The sequence below is a fragment of the Eucalyptus grandis genome, chromosome 5 (genome assembly GCF_016545825.1).
Source record: "Eucalyptus grandis isolate ANBG69807.140 chromosome 5, ASM1654582v1, whole genome shotgun sequence".
Classification (NCBI taxonomy): Eukaryota; Viridiplantae; Streptophyta; class Magnoliopsida; order Myrtales; family Myrtaceae; genus Eucalyptus; species Eucalyptus grandis.
The window spans coordinates 27466329-27492029 of NC_052616.1; the positions used below are offsets into that span (position 1 = coordinate 27466329).

General features: G+C 38.1%; 2 protein-coding genes and 1 pseudogene across 14 annotated transcripts in view; all 3 read left to right on the forward strand.

Annotated features, from left to right (window-relative positions):
- The first annotated feature begins 8091 nt into the window (after positions 1-8091).
- On the forward strand, positions 8092-12012 carry LOC104444659 (annotated as a pseudogene).
- An 8193-nt stretch (positions 12013-20205) lies between these two features.
- Positions 20206-25701, forward strand: part of LOC108959046 (disease resistance protein RML1B-like) — an 88056-nt gene continuing 82560 nt past the window's right edge. For 3 of the 13 annotated variants that reach the window (XM_039313077.1, XM_039313079.1, XM_039313078.1), the window contains exons 1-4: positions 20217-20659; positions 20754-21427; positions 24144-25252; positions 25345-25631. Coding sequence is in view for 4 of the 13 variants with exons in the window: in XM_039313071.1 (XP_039169005.1) it covers positions 24149-25252; positions 25345-25503 (1263 nt within the window). In the remaining 9 variants the exon portion in view is untranslated. Of the gene's footprint in view, positions 20660-20726; positions 21428-24143; positions 25253-25344; positions 25632-25701 lie in introns of those variants that run through there. The other 10 variants (XM_039313076.1, XM_039313068.1, XM_039313072.1 and 7 more) reach the window with 8 other exon arrangements.
- LOC108959665 (toll/interleukin-1 receptor-like protein) lies at positions 20904-21449 on the forward strand. Its single transcript, XM_018873604.2, has one exon. The coding sequence runs from the start codon at positions 20904-20906 to the stop codon at positions 21447-21449; it is 546 nt and encodes a 181-aa protein (XP_018729149.2).

The following is a 25701-nucleotide window of genomic DNA, read 5'->3' on the forward strand; positions in this document are numbered from 1 at the left end:
TATCCCGATGGTCGTACTGGCCACATTCAAAGCATGCTTCCGTTGTACTTGGTCACCAAGCCGACTCACACTTCTTTTCTCAAACTTGACACACAATCAGTGAGTCATCTATCTCCTATCGGGTGACAGCATGCACTATTTCTTGTGCTGAAGACCTGCTCTACAAACCCCACGATGCGTTCTATGGTGCATTCCTTTCGATCTATTCCATTGGCTTTCTAAGACCATTTCTGGCCAAGTAACCTTGTTGGTTACACACAGAACAAGCACCCGTCTTACTAGGACACGGGCTAATCCATGTCGGCTTCTGTCAGTACAACACACTCCATTCTGATCCATTGCTAACTTGACCATCCCACATTTCCAGTTGGACATAAATGGGATACTTTTCTCCAATCACCAGCTCCTTCCCAAACTGGTTTCCATCTCTACTGAATCTGAACCTCGACTCGGATGCAACGGCTTGCTCCCATATCACAACTCCAGGTTGGGCCTCAACAGGCGCGGCAACAACAATGGCTCGATCCTGAGCTTACTAGCTCAACGAGTTCCCAAGGAACACTAGCATAGGAACGATCCCTTCGAACCTAGGATCGCTCGATGATGCTACTCTAGTATCGACCTACAGCGGTACTCTTGCACTCGCGCTGGTCTAAGCCAATGCTCCACCACAACCACCTCGGGTACCGACCCTGGTCAGCGTACCACCATGAGTAACTGGTCTAAAGGTTCTCTCTAGGAGTCCTCTGCTCCTGATCACTCATCTACAGGATCTCTACAGAAACTAGTTTCTCAATTCTAATCCCAGATTAGAATTTGAGTGATCATCACCAATCAATTTACCAAACAACTATCAGTCACATGCATCAGCATGAATTAAAAGCCATTCCTACTAACTATCCCACAAACAATCGCACCTTATCACTCCATTCATAGACCCGCTCTGATACCACTTAAACGGGGATGTCACGTCCCGAACCTCGAGCATGCGCACATCCCACTGCGGTCGATAGAAATGCGATTTCCCAGGACACGTAGCCGACCCATTCAATTTTATTATGCATGCGGAAGCGAAACAAATCCCCTGACAACATTTAACTTGGGATAGAAAAGCAGGCAATCAATCACAACCAAACAAGCTTTCTTATAAACACATAGGTTTATATACAACATTGGATTGTCTACAAAATAGACCGGCTCAACAAAAAGGAAACTGTCCTATTACCAACTTGTCAGACACGTTCGTTGATTCTTCAGCCTCCACCTTCCGAACTCCAGGACTTCCGATCCTCCATGACCGTCATCTAGGGACCTGAAATATTATCCCACAACCGGGATGAGACTACGTCTCAACGAGTCCTACCCTCTAAAACTCGATTAGGAAGAAAATAAGCCCCAAGGCGCTCTAGCCACACAAAGAGGACATAGGACTTACCTCGCCTCGTCCTTCCCCGCCCGCAATTAATAAATATTGACAATTCACATCATTCAATCACATTTGATCATTCACAATGATTCAATTCAATCACATTATCTATCTTTCCATACCATTCTCGATCAAACGGCCTTACAAGCAAGTCTATATTAATAAGACATATGCTTTCCAAAGTTGTAGTGGCATCACGGCCCCACTCGGCAATGTTATATGTAGTGGCATAGCTAATATAATAGTGGTATCACGGCCCCACTCGACAATATTCAATATAGTATATCATAATTTAGTGGCTTTCGTTCAACTCAAAGTTATCAATTCAACAATAACCCAATCCATTCCTCAATCAAATCAATCAATAGATTCAAACTAGTCCTACCAACCAATTACGATGCCAATAGCTAACACTGGGTATTTTCAAGTTAAATAACAAAACTTCTCCAATTTCACTTAATTCCACATTTTTGGAATTATTAACCACAATCATCATTTTCACTCAATTTCTCAATTTACGCCTACAATTTACAAACAAACCACACCGCACTTTGCGATAATCGCGAAATTCTAACAACCTACCATCTCGGCAAAATTTTCGAAATTATTAAATAATTAAATTTAATTTCCGAAAATTAAAATAATTAAATATTATATTATTATAATATAATTTAATAAAATAAAATTTAAAAATTTGAAATAATTATTTAATTAAAAATAATTAATTATGGCTTAAACTAGATTACACTAATTTAAACATACAATTAGCCCTAATTAAAAATCCATTAAACTAATCATACAACTAATCTAATTTACATTAAAATAATCTAATCTAACCACCTAAACCTAATTAGACTAATCTAAACACCTCTTAAGCATGATTAACTTACTAAGCGAGGTTAGAGGATAAACTCACCGGTTTTGCGCGCCGGTGAGTTCACGGCGACCACGACGCCAAGGTGGTCGATAAATCCCAAAGTGGCGACACCAACGGAGTCCGGGAAGGGATTGAAAATGGGCCACAAAGTCTCCAAAACCTTGATGTCTTCTGCTTATGTTCTTGGCTGAACTGCAGAGAAGAAACCAGCAGCTTCAAAGGCGAAAACGGGCCGATCGGAGCTCCGGCAAGCGAGTGGTTGGCAACCGGTGGCTCCCGGGGGTCTTGGGGGTCTTGCTGGAGGTTGGGATGGGCGAAGGAAGGACCAGAATGGGAGAAAAATTTTTGAAAACGCGAAACAGTGCAGGCTGCAGGCAAACCGACGGACCGACGACCGATTCCTTCACGATAGCGCCAAGGCCGGACGGCAGCTCCGTTCGGCATGAAATCAGGACCATCGAAACGGTCTTCCTCTCCCGGTCACAATGATGGGTTTCTTGTTGGCTGATTCATCCGGGAAGACAACTTTTGACTTGATTCTTCGCTGAAGGGTTAGCTGGCAAAAGCAGAACTTGGCCGGCCGGCGGGTCAAACGGTGGAAGAAGAAAATGGAGGAAGAGGAAAACGAGGGAGAGGGAGCTTCGTCGAGAGAGAGCCGAATGAGAGAGAGAGAGAGAGTGATGGGAGGGCTGTTAAAGCCTCCATAAAACCTGCCCCAAGTCCCCATGCCCATGATGGCCTCATCTTCTCTCTTCTCTAGCCTTTTCTCCCTACAACTAGGGATATTTTGTCATTTCACCTTGCACAAATTACACATCTGACCTTGGGCTGAAATTGGTGGATGGGCCTAAGAAATGGGCTTGGCCATGAATAGGAGTGGGCTTGGAAATTGGTTGGGCTTGATTGGGCTCAAAGTTGGACCATGGGCTTTGAAAGAGAAATAGTTGGTTTGGCCCAATGGGCTCACTTGCTTGACTTAGGCCCATTTGGTGGTTGTCCCAACTTGGGCCTAAGGCTCACACTGACTTAGCCCGGCCCACGTCCTCACGGGCTTGCTTCCTCGATCCGAAAATCCTTTTTTTTCCAATTGCTCGGCTTAACTAGCTCTGTCGGCTATTTGAAGTAGCTTCATCCAAAATCCGTCCCGGACATTCCCGATAATTCGAAGTCCAATCATAAGTCCTCTTACCATGTCAATTTCACCAAATGCCATTCCGGTTACAACTCAGACTGACGGGTGGCTGTGAAGATTCACGCGTGACCGACTCATGCCAAACCACGTTCAAGACATCTCGATGCATGGATGTCCTCGACTGCATGAAATTACGGATGATAGATTCTTATTTCAAAGTACACGATTACTGAGGATCGACATAGAGTCGTTCGTGGATTCAATAACAGTAAACGGAATCACCCGTCGTTCCATTATGTTCTGTCCGCGAATCAACTTTTAGTTGTCCTGAGAATCAGCCTGCCTATCTACATGATCATCCTCACGTAAATCTCACGGTCAAGTCATTTTCCCAGGTGGAGTCCTTTAGTCGTACAAGTTCTGTCCTCATTAGCCTTTCCCCTCAAGGTCAGTATCTCAGGAGTGATCAATTCCGAGGGAGATCAACCAACAATGCATTGACGAAATTCACCTTCACTCATCCCTCAGAGGGCTCGAATTTCAGGATGTCACAGTTTCAGGGAATTCAATGGAAGATTCTTCTACTAATGAAGAATTCCAAGACACTTTGCCTACATCAACCAGAGAGACGACACCTTCACCCCCAAGAATAGATCCTCCGAGACGCTCTGGTCGAGCTACACAACCTCCTACTTGGACAAAAGATTATGTGTGCACCACTCTCAATTCACCAAGTATCAAATATCTAGTTTCATCCTATGTTTCCTTCCATAATTTATCATCAGAACATAGGTGTTGTGTCAGTAGATTATCGGAGGATAAGGAACCTACTAGTTATAATGAGGCATCTGCTGATCCATGATGGCAGAAAGCAGTGGAAGTAGAATTACAGGCATTGGTTGACAATAAAACCTGGGATCTTATCTCATTGCCACCAAATTGTAAACCAATTGGCTGTAAATGGGTGTACAAGATTAAATATCGAGCTGATGGCTCCATTGAAAGATTCAAGGCACGATTGGTTGCCAAAGGATTCACTCAGCGGGAAGGGTTCGATTATCATGAGACATTCTCACCTGTAACCAAAGACGTCACAGTACGTTCATTCTTGATAGTTGTAGCTATTCGTGACTAGTCTTAAAACCAAATGGATGTTCATAACGCCTTCCTTCACGGTGATTTAGATGAAGAGATATATATGGACGTTCCTCAGGGCTTACGGAGACAGGGGGAGAATAAAGTGTGTTGCCTCCGTAAATCCCTTTTATGGCTTGAAGCAAGCTTCCAAGCAATGGTACACTAAGTTTACAAGCGCTCTTACAACAACAAGCTTCAAATAGTCCCGACATGATTATGCCTTATTCACGCAAACTAAAGTTATGTCATCTATCTATTTGATGATATATGTCAATGATATTCTTATTATGGGAAATGATAAAGCTGCCATAGAAGTTTTTAATAAGTATCTGCATGCAATTTTTCACATTAAAGACTTAGGAGCACCTAAGTACTTTCTTGGCATTGAAATTGCCTGTTCTGAACAAGGGATCTCCCTCAGTCAGCAGAAATTCATATTGGAGATTATTTCATAAGCAGGTTTATCAGGTTGCAAGCTAACTATTATTCCCATTGAACATAATACTAAATTGACCACCGCGGATTATGATAAAGGAATCTCTCAGGAAATGATTTCACATTGGAAGATCCTTCAAGCTATCAAAGGCTTGTCGTAAAACTCATATATCTGATAGTGACTAAGCATGACATCTCTTATGTAGTGCGGACTCTTAGTCAGTTCATACACAGTTTGAAGTAGTCACATCTTAATGCTGCACTCAAAGTCATCAAATATCTAAAGAAGTGTCTAGGACTTGGAATACTCTTGTCCATAAGATGCAACATGGAAATGACAGCATATTGTGATGCAGACTATGCAACTTGTCCCATGAGTTGAAGATTTGTCACTAGATATTGCATCAAATTAGGAGATTCCTTACTCTCGTGGAAGACTAAAAAGCAGCCCATTGTTTCTCTATCTTCAGTTGAAGCAGAGTATCGAGCTATGGCTAAAACTACCTGTCAGATAGTATGGATACAAGGTCTTCTTAAAGATCTTGGAATACAGGTACAAGGGGCAACAAAGCTATTATGTGATAATGATGCGGCTCTAAAACTTGTAGCGAACCCTATAGTGCATGAAAGAACCAAGCATATAGAAGTGGATTGCCACTTTACACGAGATAAGATCTTAGAAGGAGTCATTGAACCAAAAGGAATTGGGACAACAGAACAGCCTGCAAACATCTTCACCAAACCTCTATGTCAAAGACAACACACATATCTTTTGAACAAGCTAGGTGTCTTGGACATATACAAGCCACCAGCTTGAGGGAGAGTGTTGGAAGATATGCAGCTTTGACAAAAGATTTCAATTGATTATGATCCGATATTGATTTGTACAGATCGATTTAAGATTAGATCTAGAATAGATGGATTTATAGGATCGTTAAATTTCCTTCTTTATTCATACTCTTGTATTATAACTACTAAGGTTGTACATCAGATTGTATTATTGAAGACAATACAATATACAAAATCCTCTCTTCATTCTCGATCGTCTTCAATCTCTCTGTTTTTCTTCAACTTCTTACACCATGTTGCGGACACTCTCTTATGTTGCTGTCAATGTCGAACTCGAGAGCAGTGATAATCCACGTGAAGGAGATTGCCACTCTCTTCGAGACGTCAACCCTAAAATCCTAAGTAACCTGGTAAGAGAGAAAAGTTTTGAATCTCTTGCTCAACTTGGTGGAGTGAGATGATGAGCTCCGTGACCCGTGACTTAGATGAAGAGACCCCGCTTACCAGGTTACTCAGGATTATGAGAAAAAGAGAAGTGGGGTTGCTGTGAGGAGGAGAGGAGAGCAGATCGTTCATGTACACTGGAAGGAGCTGCTGAGATTTGTCATGAGAATTGAAGCGATTTGTTTTATGCCACCAAGTTGAGCAAGAGATTCAAAACTTTTCTCTCTTACCAGGTTACTCGGGATTTTAGGGTCGACGTCTTGAAGAGAGTGGCAATCTCCTTCACGTGGATTATCACTGCTCTCGAGTTTGACATTGATGACAACGTAAGAGAGCGTCCACAACAAGGCTGTCTTCTTCTCGAGGACTTGTTTCGACAGAGACTTGAGAGCCCTTGTGAAGTATATGACCATGAAAGCCAGGCGCCATCTTCGCCTGTGGATGATATTCGTCGGGCCATCGTGACGGTCGAGCACTGCATCAGTTGCTGCTTCTTCACTAGGTTTATGAAGCCTCAACGACGACATGGATGGACAACAAAGAGAGAGAAGACAAAAGGGTGTGCTTGGATCAGCAAAACGAGTCGGGTCGAGAGGACAAAGATGAGTCTGTAGGAGTCAACACTGACTGGCTTGGGTTGAACGGATGGATTTGGTCTTGATAGGTTATATTGTCGCGTAGTACATATATAGTGCAGTGTGACAAGAGCTTCCACATTGCATTCCTGGAAATTTCACTGCAGCTTCTTGGATGGTTAACTGTTGAACCACCGATGGTTTCACTGCAGCCGGCAAGAATGTAATCCCAACAAGTTGAACCACGTCTTATTCCAATAATTTTAATTGAGCGGTCGCCGGCCGCAAAAGTTTTCACGCATTAGAGCAAGAGGGTAGTGTGGGTTTCGGCCTTTCGCCAAGCCCATCAATTCAGTTTCGATTTCGTAGAGTGTTGTGGTGGAAGGTCGATTTTTTTGGTTGCCTCGAAGCAATTATTTTGTCAATCTGAACGGCTTTTTCACTAATGAAGGAAGGCCGCGTGTAACTTCAAGGCAAACGCAGCGAAAGTGAGAGATCTCTCTTCGTGGCTTTATCAAGTTGCTACGAGGATCAGACTCGGACTTCCCAAGTCACCGGGCAGACCCAATTCGGAGATCCATCTCTGCATCGTCCTCACAGAATGAAGAGAGAGGGAGGGAGAAGAGACGGCGACCGCAGCTGGGACAGGCGGCAGCCGTGATGGCGGATCGGGGAGGGGTTACGAGGTGTTCTTGAGTTTAGGGCTTTTGTAGGCTGAAGGTGCTGGTGAAGGAGATAGTTTGTTGAAATTTTGGATTTTTTTTTGGGGGGGTCTTAAGAGTTCGTGGTAATTGGCTGTTGAGTTACATTTTGTTGTTCATTTTCTTTGTGTGATCACAAACAAAGACCCTGATTTAAATGCTTTATTGAATACCATAGACACTATCCCTCCTGTCTGCCCTTGTGCTGCCAGTGGACCTTGACTCTCTCTCTCTCTCTCTATGTTTTTTTTTTTTTTCGTTTTTTTTTTTTTAAGTATAGTACAACCAATGCAGTGCTGAACTGTTGGGCGACGGTTACCAAGCAGGTGGGCGTGCGTGCAATTTTAGGACTCTGAATCATTTAAGTGTGCAACTTTTTCTTTATTCTTAAGAGGTATAAAGACATGGTTAGAGATATTGATGCCAAAGGCTTAATCAGGATGAATATTTAGTTTCAGGAAAAAGAAATGTACTGGGTTGAGACAAACAAGTTACACAACAAGAAGCTTGCCGGCTCTGAGTTCTGTCTTTCATAGTGCATTGTATATTTAGTATCTTACATTTTCATTAATGGAATGGGCATGTCCTCAATTATGAAGGTTGCTACATTCTCTTGCAGTTTTCTTTCTCCTTATTTCTTTTATCTAGTTTCTGTTTTTCTAGTTCAACTTAAATCTCTTCTCAAATTCGAGTGAGCTTTACTTTTCCCCTAAAAAAGGATGAGAAATTGGCTTACTGTTGCAGTTACTGTGATCTAATCTAAAATAAAAAGTTAAAACAAATCCAGATGGTCAGCACCTCTTGATGTCTCACAATGAATTTGTCTTTACATTGACCCGATAGATCCGAGTGCACGTGGTTCTTTGTTCCCACAGAACTTGATCACTTTGTTAGTATGTTATTGTTACTCTGTCAGCATGATACTTGTTCATTTGCTTTTTACTGGGTTGTTAATTCAATGTCTATATTAAATGCCAGGCAAAAATTCCTGATATTGAGAAGTTTAGACATAGTCGCCACTCTACAGGCCAAGAAGAGTTCTGGTGAGGTTCGTTGTCTCACGCAACTCATACTTCTGACTATGTGAACAAGATTTTGGGTGATTCCATTTATTTCCACAAGTTGATAGGGAAGTGGTGGTTATTTGCTTTTTAACAACAAGCTGTGGATTTCGGTAATTTAGTTGATCGGTGCCAATTGATTGACGACCTTGTGTTGAAATTGCGAGGCTTTGAATCTTGAAATGATTGCAGTTACTTACCTCTGAGCAAATTAGATCGAGATGTTCACATGTAATTAGAATGAGAAAGAGACTCTCCTTCCAAAATGCTCGATTGGCCCATTTATGGAAATGAAGAATGTCAATGCACATCACTAGATAGTAAGCCTTGTTTATGCTCTCCATGTTAGGAAATTTTCTCATTTAAAGGTACCAGGAACGTACTGATTAGGTGTTGCATCTTGCATGTTATACCTTATAAATCTTCCTTATACTTTATCACATAAAATGGTTTGTCATTGAAAAACGTCGGTATTATTTCTCATGTTGTGCATTAGAGGCTTTCAAATGCTTATCTTAAAATGAGTAGGAATTATCTGCATTTAGGATCTATTTAAAAAGGAATTATCTGTATTATTTCTTGTCCTTTGAGAAAGCGCAAGAGTATAGGAAGAGATATTGTTTTGCATGTTATTCCAGTTCAGAGCCTGGTTAATGGTATTGCGAAAACTGACAAAAGAAAGGTGGAGATGTATCTAATTCTGGAGTTCTTTCCTTTTTTTTTCTTTTTCTTTATAACTGTTTCACATTGGTTGTTCTTTTTTTGGCTGAACCTTAAATGAAGCTCAGAGCTGGTATTAGTGTCTTGTGTATAGAACAAAATAAACAATTCATTTGTTTCATGTGCTCCTTCATTTAAATACGAGAATGCTTTCTTGCTGATTGAATATTCTTCAGAAAGCAATAGTTATTAGTGCAAACCTCTTAGCAGAGTTATTTACATGAGAGTGAATCTAATAAACTTGGGGTAAGAAGTTAGTCTTAGAAATTGTTAACCGCGTGTGAAGTCTAAAAAGCCATCCTTTTCCTTAATGCAAGATTTAAAGGCTCTCTTATTTCTATCTCTTGACTAAGAAAAAGGCGAAGATTTGGATTGGGATTCAATTCCATGGTCACCACATCTTATCTGCATCTTTTCCAGCATATCCATGTCCAAAGGAGAGATTTGGATTTGATTGAATATTCTTCAGCAACAAGGTGGGTGATCTGAGGATTCTCATTGACTTTGCCATAGCTAGTATCTGTTTGTATGCACCCCTCTTCTTGTTTTTGGTTTCTTTTTGTATGTTGGCTATTTGGAAACCCTCCCAGGGCAATCGCACATGTCGAAAACTTATGATGCCGAATAGTTCCATATGGCTTTCATCTAAGCAGCTAATACCCCCTCTTCTTTGGACACAGAGTCCTTCCCTGTCTCTTTGTTACCAGCTATATTGCGTACGAGAACTTAAAATTTGGCCATCTCATTCTCTACTGGTTACCAGTCTCTGCATAAATGGTGAATCCTACCAATACCTTTTGCCATCAACAAAGTTTCCTGCTCATGTGCTATAATAGCCATATCTCTGCAGTGGACAAGAACCTGTGAGATTTGTCCCGCACGATTAGTCCTTAGCATCAACTATGGGTCGCCAGGCACTCAGCCCCTCTGCCAAGACCCATCTCTCTCTCTCTCTCTCTCTCTCTCTCTCACACACGCGCACGCGCGCGCGCACGCAAACACGGACAAACACAAGTACTACCATGTGCTGCCTCCATCTTTCTTTGCACTGAGGTTTACTCCATTGAATAGGCTATGACCGTGCTGACAGTACATAAACAAAGGTGCGGTATATCTCTCAATACAAAAATCCAGGATTTGAATTGGTCAATGATTTCAAATCAGGGCACCTTGATGCAACCATTAGTTCACCACTCCATTCCACCACAATGTTATGCTCTTGTTTCCTCTCTTATTTATTTGATATGTATACCTGCATAATGACTGAAGCAAACTGGCTTATTTGCTATAGCAAAGTGACCTGTGATTGAGAACGCCATTATATGCGTGCACAATGAGCTTGAGTTTCTATTACAGTAAGATTGAATCATGGCCTCAGAACTGGAATTTAAGTTTGAAATTCAAGCTGAACACTTTTCGGTGCAGGTATTTTAACTGAGAATACTTAATGGGTATCTGTCAGACTCGTGCTGCTGACGTTGAGGCTTTTCACAAAGTAAGCTTGATATCGCGTAACCAGATCATATTTTTTCAATCCGGAGTTCTTTCTCATTTTATCCGCTGGAGTTCTTTGTATTGTCTTAGAATCCACCAATTTTTTCCTTTGCAGTTTCTGTTTTTCATCTTGAATCCTCGACAGTCTATCAGTCATCTTTTATATATGATGTCAACTAAATTTTTCTCATAATCTTGTTATGCTAAAAAATATTATCTTAAAAAAATATTCTTGCTCCTCAATGCTCTCTTAGCTGATCATATTACCCCTTTCTATCTTTACAAAGCAAATGGAGAATAGGCTAGTTTAATTCTTGCCATACTAGGAACTAATTTTGGTATGGTTGACATGACGTGAAATATCCAATGGGCGTTTCTCCTTTGCAAATGCACTTCTGGAAGCAATATTCCTAATAATCTAGGTTAGTGCTTTGAAGAGCCCATGCTGATCTCCATAATGGGGTGGTTTTAGATTTGAAGGCCTGAATATCACCAGTAATGTTTAGCTAGTTGCTTTGGTGTCTGAAGGTCTGATTAGAAACTGACATGCGATGGGATTACTGTATTGGGCTTAAGACCTAAGACTATCAAAACTTTAATGGCGCAAAAGATATCAGGCACCAAGCTGACTGGTTTTCATGACTCTTTATTTTGTATACAGGCACTCCTTGCTGATTTTGAAGTCTCTGAAGGCATATATTCTCGAGCTCGCATTGAAGATACTGATTCAGTATGTCTATGGCAGGGAGCAAATGTTATGTTGGAGTATTCATGTGAAGAGGTTGTACCCGAGTTTAAGCAATGTCCCTTTCTCTCCAATAATGATGTCAAGTATCTTATTTATTGCATAAATTTATGTTGCAGGCCACAATCCATCTACAAAAGAACTTAGAAAATGCTAAAGCGAGTTTAGAAGTTCTTGTTGCTGATCTACAATTCTTAAGGGAGCAAGTAACAATCACGTGGGTAAGTCAGAATTATTTGGAACTTGGAGGTCCTTGTTTATTTCAAGCCGCTTACTATGTCAGTTTTGGCTAGGTCTATTGGGGTCGAACTACTGTTGTTCTGAATTTTCTAACTGGCGTGAGGCTATAAATTGGGAAGACATGTTAATTGGTGATAAGTTGGAGTGTGGTAGGTTTGCACGAATGGGAACTTGAAAAAATTCAAAGCTTGTTGTAGGACCATATCATTTAGTTTATCATGGCAATTAGGTTGGTGGCCCTGGGAAATTTTCCATTCTTTTTTGGGAAGGTGAAACAGCCCATGAGAGGTGAATTTTTATTTGGCAGGTTACGATTGCTCGTGTGTATAATTGGGATGTTCACCAAAAGAGAATCTGTCAAGCTGGTGTTCCTGCCAAAGACCTTTAAAGGAGTCTTTTCAACTCGGATCATGGTAGGAGAATGCGTACTCCTAAATGTGAGTATGACTTTGATCTCCCCATTTTCGATTAGGTGAATGAATTATGTACCGCTCTGTGATTGCAATGGTTAAGACCGACTACGAGTGATTTTGGTAAGGTTGAGTTACATTTACTGCATTATACAAAGCTTGTCATGTAAACGATTTAGATTGAGAACCTCTTGGGCTTGAGTTTTCACTTATTGTGTGCAGTGTGCTAGTTTTGAGTTAATGTTGGATCCATCAATCTTTCGTCGTTTCACTTTGACTATGTATGTGTAGTAAGAACCAATTTACATTTGAATTCGGGGGAGAAACATGGGCCTGCCTGGGGTCCACTGTGTAATACGTGTCAGCAGGAGTGTTTTTGGATCAAGTGACTTAATGCTGTAATTTGGTTGGTCTCTTGTTGTCAGATATTGAAGAATTCGATTATATTAGAGCAATGCAGGTACAGTCTGGGCAGGAAGTTCGTGCCATGACAATTTGTGTGTATATATATATAATATCACTAAAATCAACTTTTTGCGACTTTTAAGTATTTAATGTAAGTACATTACGAAGTCAAATTTTCAATTCGAGCCAATACGACAGTGCCAAGCTCTGAGTTCAACTCCTCTTAGATATTCGATGCTCGAAACTCCCCTCAAATCATGGAGTATTAAAATTTTGGCTTGAGCTTCATCAAACCAGAATCGAGATATTCAAGATCAAGCCGACTCAAAACAATCAAAGTAAAGAGTCAGCTTGAGCTCAAGCTCATTAACTTCAAATTTTATCCTCTACATTTATGTGCTTTAGGTATGCTACATTTTCAAATGTCTTCCCCTCTATTTTCGTGATTATCAATTATTTTTTTAACAAAATAATAGAAATTGGATTGGAATTGTGATTCTCTCAAGGTTGATCTTGACTCGATGAAATTCTTGGCGTAACTCTAGTCTAAGCTCGCTCAACTCAAAACCAGACTAGTCGATTTCAATTAATTATTAAGTAAAGCTTCAATTAGTCTAAGCTTGACTCGAAACTAGATCAGTCGATTTCAACCAATTAAACATTTTGAATCTATGTCGAATTGGTAGATAATCTCAATCAAATGAATTTCGTTTTAAGTTGAGCTTGAATTAGTCCTAAGTTGGACACAACTTCAACCCCACTGCTAGGCTCGCAAAGTCCAATATATGTATGAGGACTTTCATGGGCCAAATAGTATATCCGACATTGAACTCCACATTATGTGATGCAAGCCCTTCCTTGGTAGAAGGGTCTTGCACATCCTCTCCAAGAGTTATGACCTCCAAATGAACGCGAATTTTTAGAGAAGTTGATGGGAAAATTTATATGATTACAATTAAATGGAGGCAATTAAAAGTCGCAATGGGACAATATTTTTTTTCCATGTAGAAAAATGTGTATATTTATTATGTACACTAATTATTCCTACGATCATAAATATACCGAGACAATGGAATGTAAAAGGCCATTAGTGAATTTGGGAAAATTTGTTTGTTTTCTCAAACAGTCTATTAATGTTACGTCATGCATTACAATTGATCTACCACTCTTGAAAGCAGAAGGCAACTAGGAGCCGAATTCACATTTCACAATTTTTTATGGCAAAAGATAAAAGATTAGTAAGTGGAATAAAGGCCTGAATCAATTGATCATGCAAATTAGTGCGAATATGTATTAAGTATTAGAAGATCTGCTTTATTGGGCTTAGCAAAAGCAAAATGAAACTTTGGCTTTGGCTGAGGAAAAGCTAATCCTCATGATTTTTTTTTTTGTGGTTGAATTCCTTCTGAATTTAATGAGCAAACCAAAAACAATTGCGTGTGGTTGTATAGTAAAAGTTCCACCATGAAAGTAAGCAATAATTTTGCTACAATGATTTTGGGGTGAACATTATCTTGTTTGCTAGTACTGGAGACCTAATAGCATAGTATAAATAAGCAATAATTTTGCTGCAGTGATTGGATGGTGAATAGTATTATTGCACATGCTGCTATCTTCTCTTGGTGGTTTTGTTCTTATTCTAACAGGTCGACCCCATGGTAGTCAACTTCTTTTGTATCTTCGCTACGGCGTGATTGGTAGGAGCTGGCTTTTCAGAGTTGGTGGGCTCCTTAATTTCGAAAATGATTTTCTCCATTACTGGAACATATTCATGCGGTGATTGTGCAGCAACAAGGTGGGGCTGCTGCAAGAGATTTTTGTTGCAAGAATGACGCATTTGATGATTTGTCTAATGTTGTTTGTGATCTTGCGGTGATTTGGGCATAATGGTTGTTTAACCAATTCCGGACTGATTCTTTAGAAGTTTGTATCGTCAAAGAGCACATATAGCAAAGTTTATCCCAACTCTTGCAATTTATGCATTCTTACCATAAAAGCCTGCATTTATCTCCTGAGTTACACACATTTCCTTAATGAGTAATGACCAATGCAGCACCGACACGGACACGTGACACGTGACATGACACAACACAACACGTCGACACGTCATTTCTTAAAAATAGAGAATTTCGACACGTTCCGACACGTTATATATTAAATATATTTTTATATATAAATACATAAATAAATAATAATAAAAATAGCCTAGAATTAATTTACACAAAAATATTAAATAATATCATTCATTATTTTCATTTGTTACAATAATACACAAAACTTAGAGGAAAAAATAATTGTTTAAATAAAAATGCTGAAATGATATTTTTAAATTTATTTATTTATCATATATAGCATTTTTTTATTACTTCTTTCAAAGTAAAAGACTTTTTAAAAAAAATAAAACAATTCTAAAAAAATAAAACTGAAAAAAAAATTGATCCCGTGTGTGTATATTTATAGCAATTTTATTACTTCTTTTATTACTTCTTTTGTGTATATTTATATTTTGACCCCTCAAGTATTATAAATTTTTAAAATTGACCTCTGTGCATGTCGGAATCGCGTGTCGGAATTTTGGACTCGCGTGTCGGAGCGTGTCGGGATGTGTCGGAGCGTGTCGGACACGTGTCAGAGTGTCGGACACGACACGAAGGCTTCCGGAGAGTGTCCGTGCTACATAGGTAATGACCAAGCCTCACCTCCCCATGACAAAAAGTTGGTGGAGAAATCTATCTTGTATATAACTAAATTCACCAAATTTTCACTAAAAAAACAAAATTGCTTCAAATCATTCAATTGCAATTTAATTTTTTTAATTGATAGCCTAAAATTCATTAACATTTTTTTTTTTAGTTTTTCTATTTCAATGTAGGATTTAGTTACCATAATTAAGAATTATGAATTTCACATGTCTAGTTTTTCTTTATTATAGGTATTTCAAATATATTTAAAACACCATTTCTTTTTCATTGTTAGATTTTTCTTCCATAAAAATTAGTTTTGTCTAAAAAGGAAATTTCCAAGAAACCTAGTATGTCAAGCAAATTTAAGGATGAATCTAGAAAAAATTATTATATAAATAATTTTTTGACACATTTACAGATTTTCAATTTTGTTGTGCATATCACTATCAAACTCCTTCTTTCATCATTTGACCAAATAAAAATTCCTTCTTATCAGTTCTCTTCTCAACATACATACATACATGCATGCGTGGAAATTTATTCAGATCTTCTATACATTTATATATATATATATATATATATATATATATATATATATATAAATGATCTGATAAATCAAGAAGGACTAGCAAAGATTTTGAACTTATTTCAAAATGAAGATTCAAAGTGTTAGATCAAAATCTTGAATTTCTTGAATTTATCTGAAAATTTTAGATTGATTATCAAAAGGGCCTTTAAATTTTTGTTATCAATCAAGAAGGACTAGTAAGGATTTTAATAGTGCATTACATTTCAATACAATACTTATCACATATAAAATTATTGTTCGGTCTGATGAAGGATAAATTGATCATGCCTCTTAGTGCGAGATTGGATTAAATATAAGGAGGTCTGCTTTTTTGGGCTTAGCAAAAGTAGAATGGTATTCTGGCTGCAGCCGACAAAAGGTAATCCTTCTGAATTGAATGAGCAAAACAAAAGCAATAGTGCGTGATTGTATGGTAAAAGTTCTACAGTGAAAGTAAGCAATAATTTTGCTGCAATAATCTGATGGTGAACAGTATCTTGTCTGTTAGTACTGGAGGCCTGCTGGCATGGTGAAAGTAAGCAATAATCATGCTGCAGTGATTGGACGGTGACTAGTATTATTGCACATGCTGCTACAATTTCTAGCCAGTATCTTCTCTTGGAGATTTTGTCCTTCTAACAGGTTGATCCCATTCCAGTCATCTTCTTTTGTCTCCATTACGATGTGATTGGTGGGAGCTAGCTTTTCACTGTTGGTGGACCCCTTAATTTCATAAATGATTTTATTCATTACTGCAACATATTCATGTGGTAGTTGTGCAGTAGCAACGTGGCTTGTTTCAATATATAAATGTATAGAACATCAGATAAGTTTATTTCCTCTCCCGCAATCCTATATTTACCTATTTCCCGAGTTACACACATTTTCTTGAAGAGTGATGATGACTAAGAATCACCCAACTTACGGCAAAAAGTTGATGGAGAAATCCATTTCATGTATAACTAAATTCACCCAATTTTCACTAAAAAAATCAAAGTGCACCAAATCATTCAATTGCAATTTAATTGGTAGCCCCAAATTCATGGATTTTTTTTTAGTTTTTCTATTTTAATGTAGGATTCAATTATCATAATTAAAAATTTCACATGCCTATTATTTTAATTTTTTATTGAAGGTATTTCAAATATATTGAAAACGCCATTTCTTTTTTCACTGTTAGATTTCCAAGAATCCTAGTTGTTTTTAATGTTGTTGAGAAAATTTAAGGATAAATTGTAAGATAGATATAAAAAATATATATTATTTAGATTTTTTTAACACATATACTTATTTACAAATTTTCAATTTTCTTGTGCATATCACCATCAAACACCTTACCGTTCGACCGAAGAAAATTCCTTCTTATGGGTTCTCTTCTACCACACATAATCGGATGATCGGATAAAGAAACCCTCTTTAGGATTTGAAGATTTTCCAAAATAAGATCACAATTATATTTTCCAATGGAAAACTTTAAAGATGAAATTTAATTAAATTAAAAACTACACAAAATAAGAAACTTTTTTAAAATGTTGGTGAAATCTCGTTATTTTGAATTGACAAAAATTAATATCATTCACGAAGTATGTACGAAAAAATATCTTGATACTTCATTATGCACAAAGGTTTTAGTATATTCCTAGATATTCCACAATGCCTAATATCTATGTAAAAGCATCTCGCCAATAGTAAGGGTAAAAGATAAGTTCTTTAAAAAACTTGATATATATTTTAGACTAATGAAATGAAAAAAAAAAAATAATTCATCAAGAAAGTGAGTTTTTGAGATAAAGAGAGAAAGACTAAGAAAAATAAAACGTGTGGAGTGCATAATTATGGTAATTAGAAAAAGTAGGAAAAGAAACAATGTGATCGTCACTTTAAATTGCAATTAAATGATTGAAGGCAGTTTAGTCTTTCCAGTGTAAATGTGGTAGATTCGATCTAGCGCTGTCCAAAATTTGATGGGGAAATTAAAGTTACAATAAGATAATATTTTCTCTTTCATATAGAAAGAATGTAAGCTCTTATGCACAATATTTATTCCTTCATCATCAATATACCGAGATGATAAAGTGCAGAGGTCATCAGTAGATTTAGAAAAATTCCATGTGATTTCACCAACAGTTGGCTTTTAACAGTTTATCATGCGTTATGGTGGATCTACGATTCTCGAGTGCAGAAGGCGACTCTGTGCTGATTTCGCATTCACAATTTTGCAATGACAAGAAAAAGAGTAGTCAATGGAACAAAGGCAACATTGTTCATTTGGCTTAGCAAAACCATAATGGAAGTCTGGCTCCGGCTGAGAAAAGCTAACCATTTTTAAGTCAAGGAGCAGAAGAAAAGCAATTACAATCTACTTTTTTTCTAGACTAGAAATCGAGGACAATATTTCTCACCAAAAACAAAACGGACAAAAGGATTAAAGGGGGTCCATCATGTTTCCTCAGGGGTCACGCCAAATCATCTGTTTATGGAGCTAGACCACTTACATCATCTTATGTTATTATAATTCTATATGTGTCTAGAAGGAAAAAGGCATTAAGACAAGAGTCTCGACTGGGATCCCATGATTCGTGCAATGATTGAATTGCATAATTTGAATTAAATACAAATCTGTGATAACAAAAATTAGATGCAATTCTAAATGATTTGCGAGCCTATTCCCTCACTTTTTGTTTCTCAAATTTAGGTGCCTGTATGAGTAGCTTAATTTTTACGTGAAATTAATCGTTAATATTGATAAAACATTTTAAATTTCTATGTGATCGTATGTGAAGTGAGTCTCTATACAATTGCATAATATTAGATTTCAAACTTGGTGCCCACCTTAAAAAGGACATAATAACATGTAGGGCATTATCACATTTTGTGTATGTGTGTGTGTGAATAATATGCAGAAATGGAGACTAAATCTAGACCGCATTCAATCGAACTAGAGAAAGGTTCAACGCCTTTGATTCATTAGAGATGTCATCATCGATTCATTAGCAAAAAGTAGTTGAGTTAACCATGATTAAGTTAAAATTTTGCGCTCGGCACTTATAAGAAATAACATTTTGCTCACAAAAATTAAAAAAATGAAATAGAACCCTTTGGTCGTTACTTGGATGTTTCTATGATCTTTCCAAAAAGCATCCTACGAGGGCCTACAATTGTTAAATCACAAAATAATGGATCTCCATCGTGAAAACAAAGCTTTTCAAAATTTTACGAATTGCTACAATTTGCATTTTGACAAGTATCGATCCATCAACTAATCATAAAATGGAAATAGTTGCACGGATCATGGTTTGTAGACCAAATGTGATCACATCCATTGATGTTTAGGTGACCCATGTACAATTTATGTGATTAACGATTTTGTGATGGAACCAATTTATGTGGATTAGAGTACCGGCAAGTCTTAACCCAATGAAGTCTATATGAGTTATAGCTGAGAGAGTGAACTTCCTTTAAAAAAAGGGATAAGTACATTGAAAGTCCTAAAATTATTATGAAAATACAAATAAATCATAAAATTTTCAAAAAATGCAATTGTATCTCAAAACTTGTCACAAAATATAACTAAGTTCTAAAATTTTTAAAAAGTGCAATCAAGTTCTAAAACTTGTCAAAGTAATTCAATTTAAATCATTCCATTAATTGCACTTTTGAAAATTTTAGGCTTAGTTGCACTTTCGAAATAAATTTTAGGATTTTATTGAATCTTTGAAAGTTTTAGGATTTAATTGAACTTCCGTGACAAGTTTTAGAACTTAATTATATTTTTAAATATTTTAAGACTCAATTACATTTTTATGATAAACTTTAGGACTTTTAACGTGCCTATCCTACAAATAAATATCAACTTAACTTCCCTTTGCTTAAAATTATACGCGAGTCTATCCTCAGGTCTTTGTCAGACCCTCTTGTGAAAGCAAAAGCAAAAGCAATGAAGTACGTTTGTCTAGTCAATTCGTCTGCATGCAGTCAAATTCCACATCAAACAGGCTCGTTGTTCGTGTGTGAGCCTGTTTGTGTGTTCACACACGTAACGTGTTTTGCAATTTCAGGAGCAGGACCAGAACTCAGATTGATATCATCAAAACGCATAAAGACCCTCATTCAATATTTAAAATGTTTTGAAAATCTCGACTTTGTTGATCTCCTTGTGGAGGAGGAACTGCATTTTCTTCGCAATTTCCACAAAAGAATCAGCTAAAGTCTCCCTTTTAAGACCCTTTTAGCTCGACGAAAAGGGATCTTTTTTGTACATGTAGTTTGCAAAGTGAATACTCAAATTGTGTAAAGATTAACATTAGCATGGACTTCAATTAAAAAAAAAAATAGAAAACTTTAACCAATGTCTTTAAGTGAAATTAAAGTACGTAAACTTCGAAGAAGGTCAGCCACCTAAAATTTGCCCAATCTATTTTACAGAGTTAACGCTGAAAGTCCAGAGAGCGTTAGCTTCCATGCTCGCTATTTTGACGAATTTCCATAAAAAAATATCCTGACTGTGAAAAATCTCCTACTCTTCCCTCAGTCTCTCCCCTCCACCAATCGGTCACCGCAAAGCCTCCGCCACCTCGCCGTCGCCTCGCCGTCGCCGTCGACGTCGACTTCGACGTTGTATCCCCTTCCCGTGCCGTCACCCCTCGTCGTAGAGCCTCCGGCCATCGCCTGCGCCGATCGTTTCTCGTCCCTCTCGGCCAAGCCACCGTCTCTGTCCGCGACTCTCTCCTCGAGGCAGCGGACGAGGCCGGATCTGGGCTTGGCGAGATTGGAATTTGGAAGCGATGGTCCCCCACTCCCCACTCATTGCTTGAAGGTGAAAAGTGATGCACAGCTCTCTCTCTCTCTCTCCGTGTTTCCTCTTCGAAGCAATTATTTTGTCAATCTGAATGGTGTTTTCACTTATGAAGGAAGGCCGCAGGTAACTTCCTGGCAAACGCAGCGAAAGTGAGAGATCTCTCTCCGTTGCTTTATCAAGTCGCTACAAGGATCAGACTCGGACTTCCCAAGTCACCGGACAGGCCCAATTCGGAGATCCATCTCTGCATCGTCCTTCCAGAATGAAGAGAAAGAGGGAGGAAAAAGAGACGGAGACGGCAGCTTCAACAAGCAGTAGCCGAGATGACGGATCGGGGAGTAGCTACGAGGTGTTCCTGAGTTTCAGAGGGCCCGACACCCGCTTAACCATGGCTGATTGTCTCTACAATGACCTGATCCGTGCGGGGATCCGTGCTTTCAAAGACAACGAAGAGCTCCGATTTGGTGAAGAGATTAAAGGTGGTCTCTTGCAAGCGATCAATGACTCCAGAATTTACATCCCGATTTTCTCCAAGGACTACGCTTCAAGTAAGTGGTGCCTCCGTGAACTGGCACGCATAGTGGAGCTATCGAGAGCTAACGATGAGAAAGTGATCCTCCCTATATTTTACAACGTGGACGTGGATGATGTCAAGCTTAAGACTAAGTTATATCGGAAAGCCCTTCAGAAGCACAAGAGCGACTATGGGAAGGATTTAGTAAAGAAGTGGAAGAAGGCCTTAAGAGAGGTTACTAGAATTAGTGGAAGGAAGCTAAAAGATCACGGGTATTATTTGCTTCTCCATTGACTTTATTTTCTTTGTTGAGATTTTCGATTTCTCGTTCCTTTAAAGAATAATTATTCGGTTTGCTGCTGTCCAACCTTATGTAACGTATGGTTGGATTTGACGCTATGGGGAGCCAAAAATATTGCTCAGAGGGCGAGGTTTCTTGCACAAATTGACTTTTCACTTTTAATATCAAGTTTTTATAACAATTAAAGTTAAGGTATAGCAACTTAATTAATTAATCTATAATGCCAAAAAACCAAGATATCCATGAAGATCTAAGATGTGATAAAATAGTAAGACCATATATTTGTGAAAAATAAAAAATTTAAGTTTCTTAACTTCAATTGCATTTTGTACATGAAATTAAGGACTTTTGGTGTAGGTTTTCCCGACCCTATGCCTATAATGTTTTCCTGAAAAATCAGATTGAGTTCGATGTTAAATCTTTCTTCTTTTTGTTATATTAATGAAAGCTGAGGAAGAATTGGCCCAAAATAAGAGAGCTCAGTAAGGAGCTTCTTTATGTGTTCCGCGCTATTGATGATTATAGTTAGTTCATATTTGTTAGTGTTTGATGTACTTTAGGGAGACAAAAAAATGTGCGGGAGACATAGAGAAACTATAGCATAGACTTAGTCTATGCGATATCCAAAAACTTACGGCCAAGAGGAAGAAATCAATCCTTTTGGTTTTGGTTCCGGCCTTAGGGAATTCATATGCTTTGCTACTGTTTTCCTTGAAATAACTGGCTAATTATGGCAGCACCATTGAGTTACACAAAAATAACGGAGCTTATTTATGATGATAGTTTTATAAACCCATAAGAGGAAGCTGTTGGTCATGGTTTTTCTAGTTGGTCTGAATATACAAGATCGAATGCTACAAAGATCTTTGTATGCCATTATCCAAATGAACAAAAAGAAGAAGAAGAAGAAGATCGGGAATGAAAAGAAAAAAGATCACTGTATGTGTTAGAGGTTCAATCTTCCAGTATATTTCTAATTACAGCAATTCTTGGTTAGTTTGCACTTAGGTTTAGGTGTATTATCAATCTTGGGCTTTTACTTTCATCGTGGTGGGTTAGGGGTCATAACTAAATATTCTACAGTTGACTTATAGTAGAATGTTAAAAAAAAAAAAAAAATTTGGTTCTTGCTCTCACTTTAAACATGGACCTATGGTCCTCTGATCTTGATTAACCAAAAATTCACCTAAGAACTTCTAATTAGTGGTGGTTAGGGTTGGAAAAATCTAGAAACCTCTAGAAAATGGATAACTAATTTAACAATTCAAAATTACCTTGAGATATGTAGGAACTCTCTATCCTAGTTTGTGGTAGATTTTCTGTAAACCCTAGCCGTTACTCTCTGCTTACTTACATCCTTCTTCATTTAACCTTTACTGTTTCTATCCTTTATTAAACGTTTCAATCCTCGAGAATGGGAAGGATGAGCCTATTATCATGCCCAACCTATGCTGTGCAAAATTCCCCGTGAGGCAATTTTTTTGAGAAAAAAATTTACCTCGTTTAAGGCATGCCACCGCGGGGTGCGGATTTCAGAATGGATAACGAAATCTATTGTTAAATTACCAACCACAAGTTGAGTTACCTAGCAAATTATTCTGATTAAAGTACCAACTAATTTGCCGTTACCAATATCCAATAAAGAATGTGTAACCTAAAATTATTTGACTTATTTGGAGAAATGTGTTTTGGTAACTCAAATTAAGGTTGATATATATTCCAGAAAGTGTTCCTCATTTTGGGCTGGTATTCTACATTAAGAAAAATGCTTTTGATCTAGTATTCTTGTTTCCTATATTCAAGGCAACTGCGAAGTGAGATTTTTTTCTTTTTCGTTAACCTTCAAACTCCTCCTTATTGCTCGAAGAGATCATTATTACTGGGTTTACCGAGGACTTACTATTTAGCCATACTTCTAGAGGTCTTATTATTAGCTGTGTGTGACAAGAAGAAACCGACCAATGTAAAAATTATAAAATGAAGTGGAGGCATAATTACCAAATTAGTTCCAAATTTACTGTGCATAACATTGGAGCACTAGACATTTTAATTTGTCAATGTAGTTGTAAGCATGACGTGGCAAGCTGACGTTGACAATTTTACTTGCAATGACATCCTGCATAGATTGCCACTTCACCAATTTTCGGTGGATATTGGCCGGAAGGATTATATTGAAATTTTGTATAAAGGTTTAGGACATGACTGAAAGTGAAAAGTTTAGAACTAAATTGACATTAATAAATATATGACTGATTTTGTAATTTTCCCATTAAATGGAACAAAGGCCCACAAGCTATTCCAACATAATGGCCCACAGCACTAGTGAGTCGCAATTTGCTGGAGTGACTTCTAGTCGAAGCCCAATTAGACCCTTTATCACGAAATAACCTTTCCCCGGCATTGACTAGACCAAAGAACCTTGATGCATTAGCTTTCAACCGTAAATAAGGTACCTCCTCCTCATCCTCCTCTTCTTAGTAAAAACCTGTCCTTTTTGTTTTTTTTTTGTTTTTTTGTTTTTGTTTTCAAATGGCTCACAACCAGAAAGATTGCTTTTCTGCGTTAGTTTGTTTTAAAGCAAATTATTTTGAACTTGATGATAACCTTCCTATGCCACATAATGCGTGCACAGTGTCCATATATATGGTTTTTCAATCTGTGATGATTGCATGTTATGCTTGTGGCAGCCTAGATGAACTCAAGAATCTCACTGTCAAAGAGGTTTCTAGTTTGTTATGGACAAGGACAGATGTGCCTGATAATTTGGTGGGAATTAAGGATCGGTCGAGATAAGATCATGAAGCTATTAGATCTAGAAGCTTTTGATGTACAGTTCATCGTGATTCATGGTATGGGTGGCATCGGAAAGACAACATTGGCTGAGACTGTCTTTAGACAAATCTCCTCTCAATTTCATGGTAATTGTTCCTTTCTTAAAGATGTCCGGATTCATGATATAATAGACTTACAAAAGAAATTGTTGTTCGACATTCTCAATTTGAGTTGCACAAACCTCTCCTTCATTGATGACATGATCAAGACAAGATTTCGCGACAAGAAAGTTCTCATTATTCTTGATGACATTGATAAACGAGACCAAATCATGAGACTTGCAGGCGAGCCCAACTGGTTTGGTGGGGGTAGTAGAATCATCATAACGACAAGGAATATTGAATTCCTAGTAAACGAAGGTGAGGATGACAATGTCCCAGCTTCTAATAGCAGACAATTTTCATTCTACGATATGCCAGAGATGAATTCACATGATGCTCTTCAACTTTTCTGTGAGCGTGCCTTGGGATGTGCCAAGCCTCCAACTAAGTACATGGACATTACAAATAAGCTAATCAAGGCACTTGGAAGACTTCCGTTGGCTCTCAATGTCGTAGGTTCCACACTTCGCGGAAAATGCCAAGATAGATGGGAAAACGTCCTATCTAAGTTGAATGAGGTGATGAATGAGGATGTCAAGAAGAAGTTGATGATAAGCTACGAAGCATTGGAACCTAACCAGCAACAAATTTATCTTGATATCGCATGTTTCTTCATTAACAAAAAGAAAACGATTGCAATTAAATATTGGGACGCAGTCCTTGGGTATTCCGCCGAAATCGAAGTGAAGATCCTCATATGTATGTCTCTAATAAAGATCAAGGACAATGATGATTTATGGATGCACGATCAGCTTAGAGACCTCGGAAGGGGTATCGTCCACTCGGAAAGCTGCAACATACATCAAAGGGGTAGCAGATTGTGGTCACCCAAGGATGCCTTCCATATAGTGCAGAGAAAGAAGGTAATTTTTACCTCTAAATGTTTTCTTGTCCATCCATTAGTGTCATAAGTCAAATTGACATGTACTCATTGGTTGCTACTTTTATCTTCCAGGGAACAGAGAACATAATAGGGCTTAATCTTGGCACACCCAAACTGATGCAACGTACATATTTAAATGTAAGGAATTTGCGAGGTTGGTCAACCTTAGGTTCCTTCAATTGGACCATGGAAACTTCAAAGGAAACTTTAAAGATCTTTTCTCAGAGTTAAGATGGCTCTCTTGGAGCAATTGCCCTTCAGAATTCCAAGCTACTAACTTTGGGTTAAAGAACCTAACGGTTGTCATGCTTTCTGGGAATAACATTACTAAAGATTGGGAAGGATGGCGTCAAATCATGGTATGATCTCATGACATACTTTTGCATTACATTTACTCTTCCTCTTTTATGAGATTCAACTCAATTGCTT

Excerpts from the sequence above, each read along its gene's own strand:
- LOC108959665 (XM_018873604.2), top strand. The coding sequence starts at position 20,904 with ATGAAGAGAAAGAGGGAGGAAAAAGAGACGGAGACGGCAGCTTCAACA.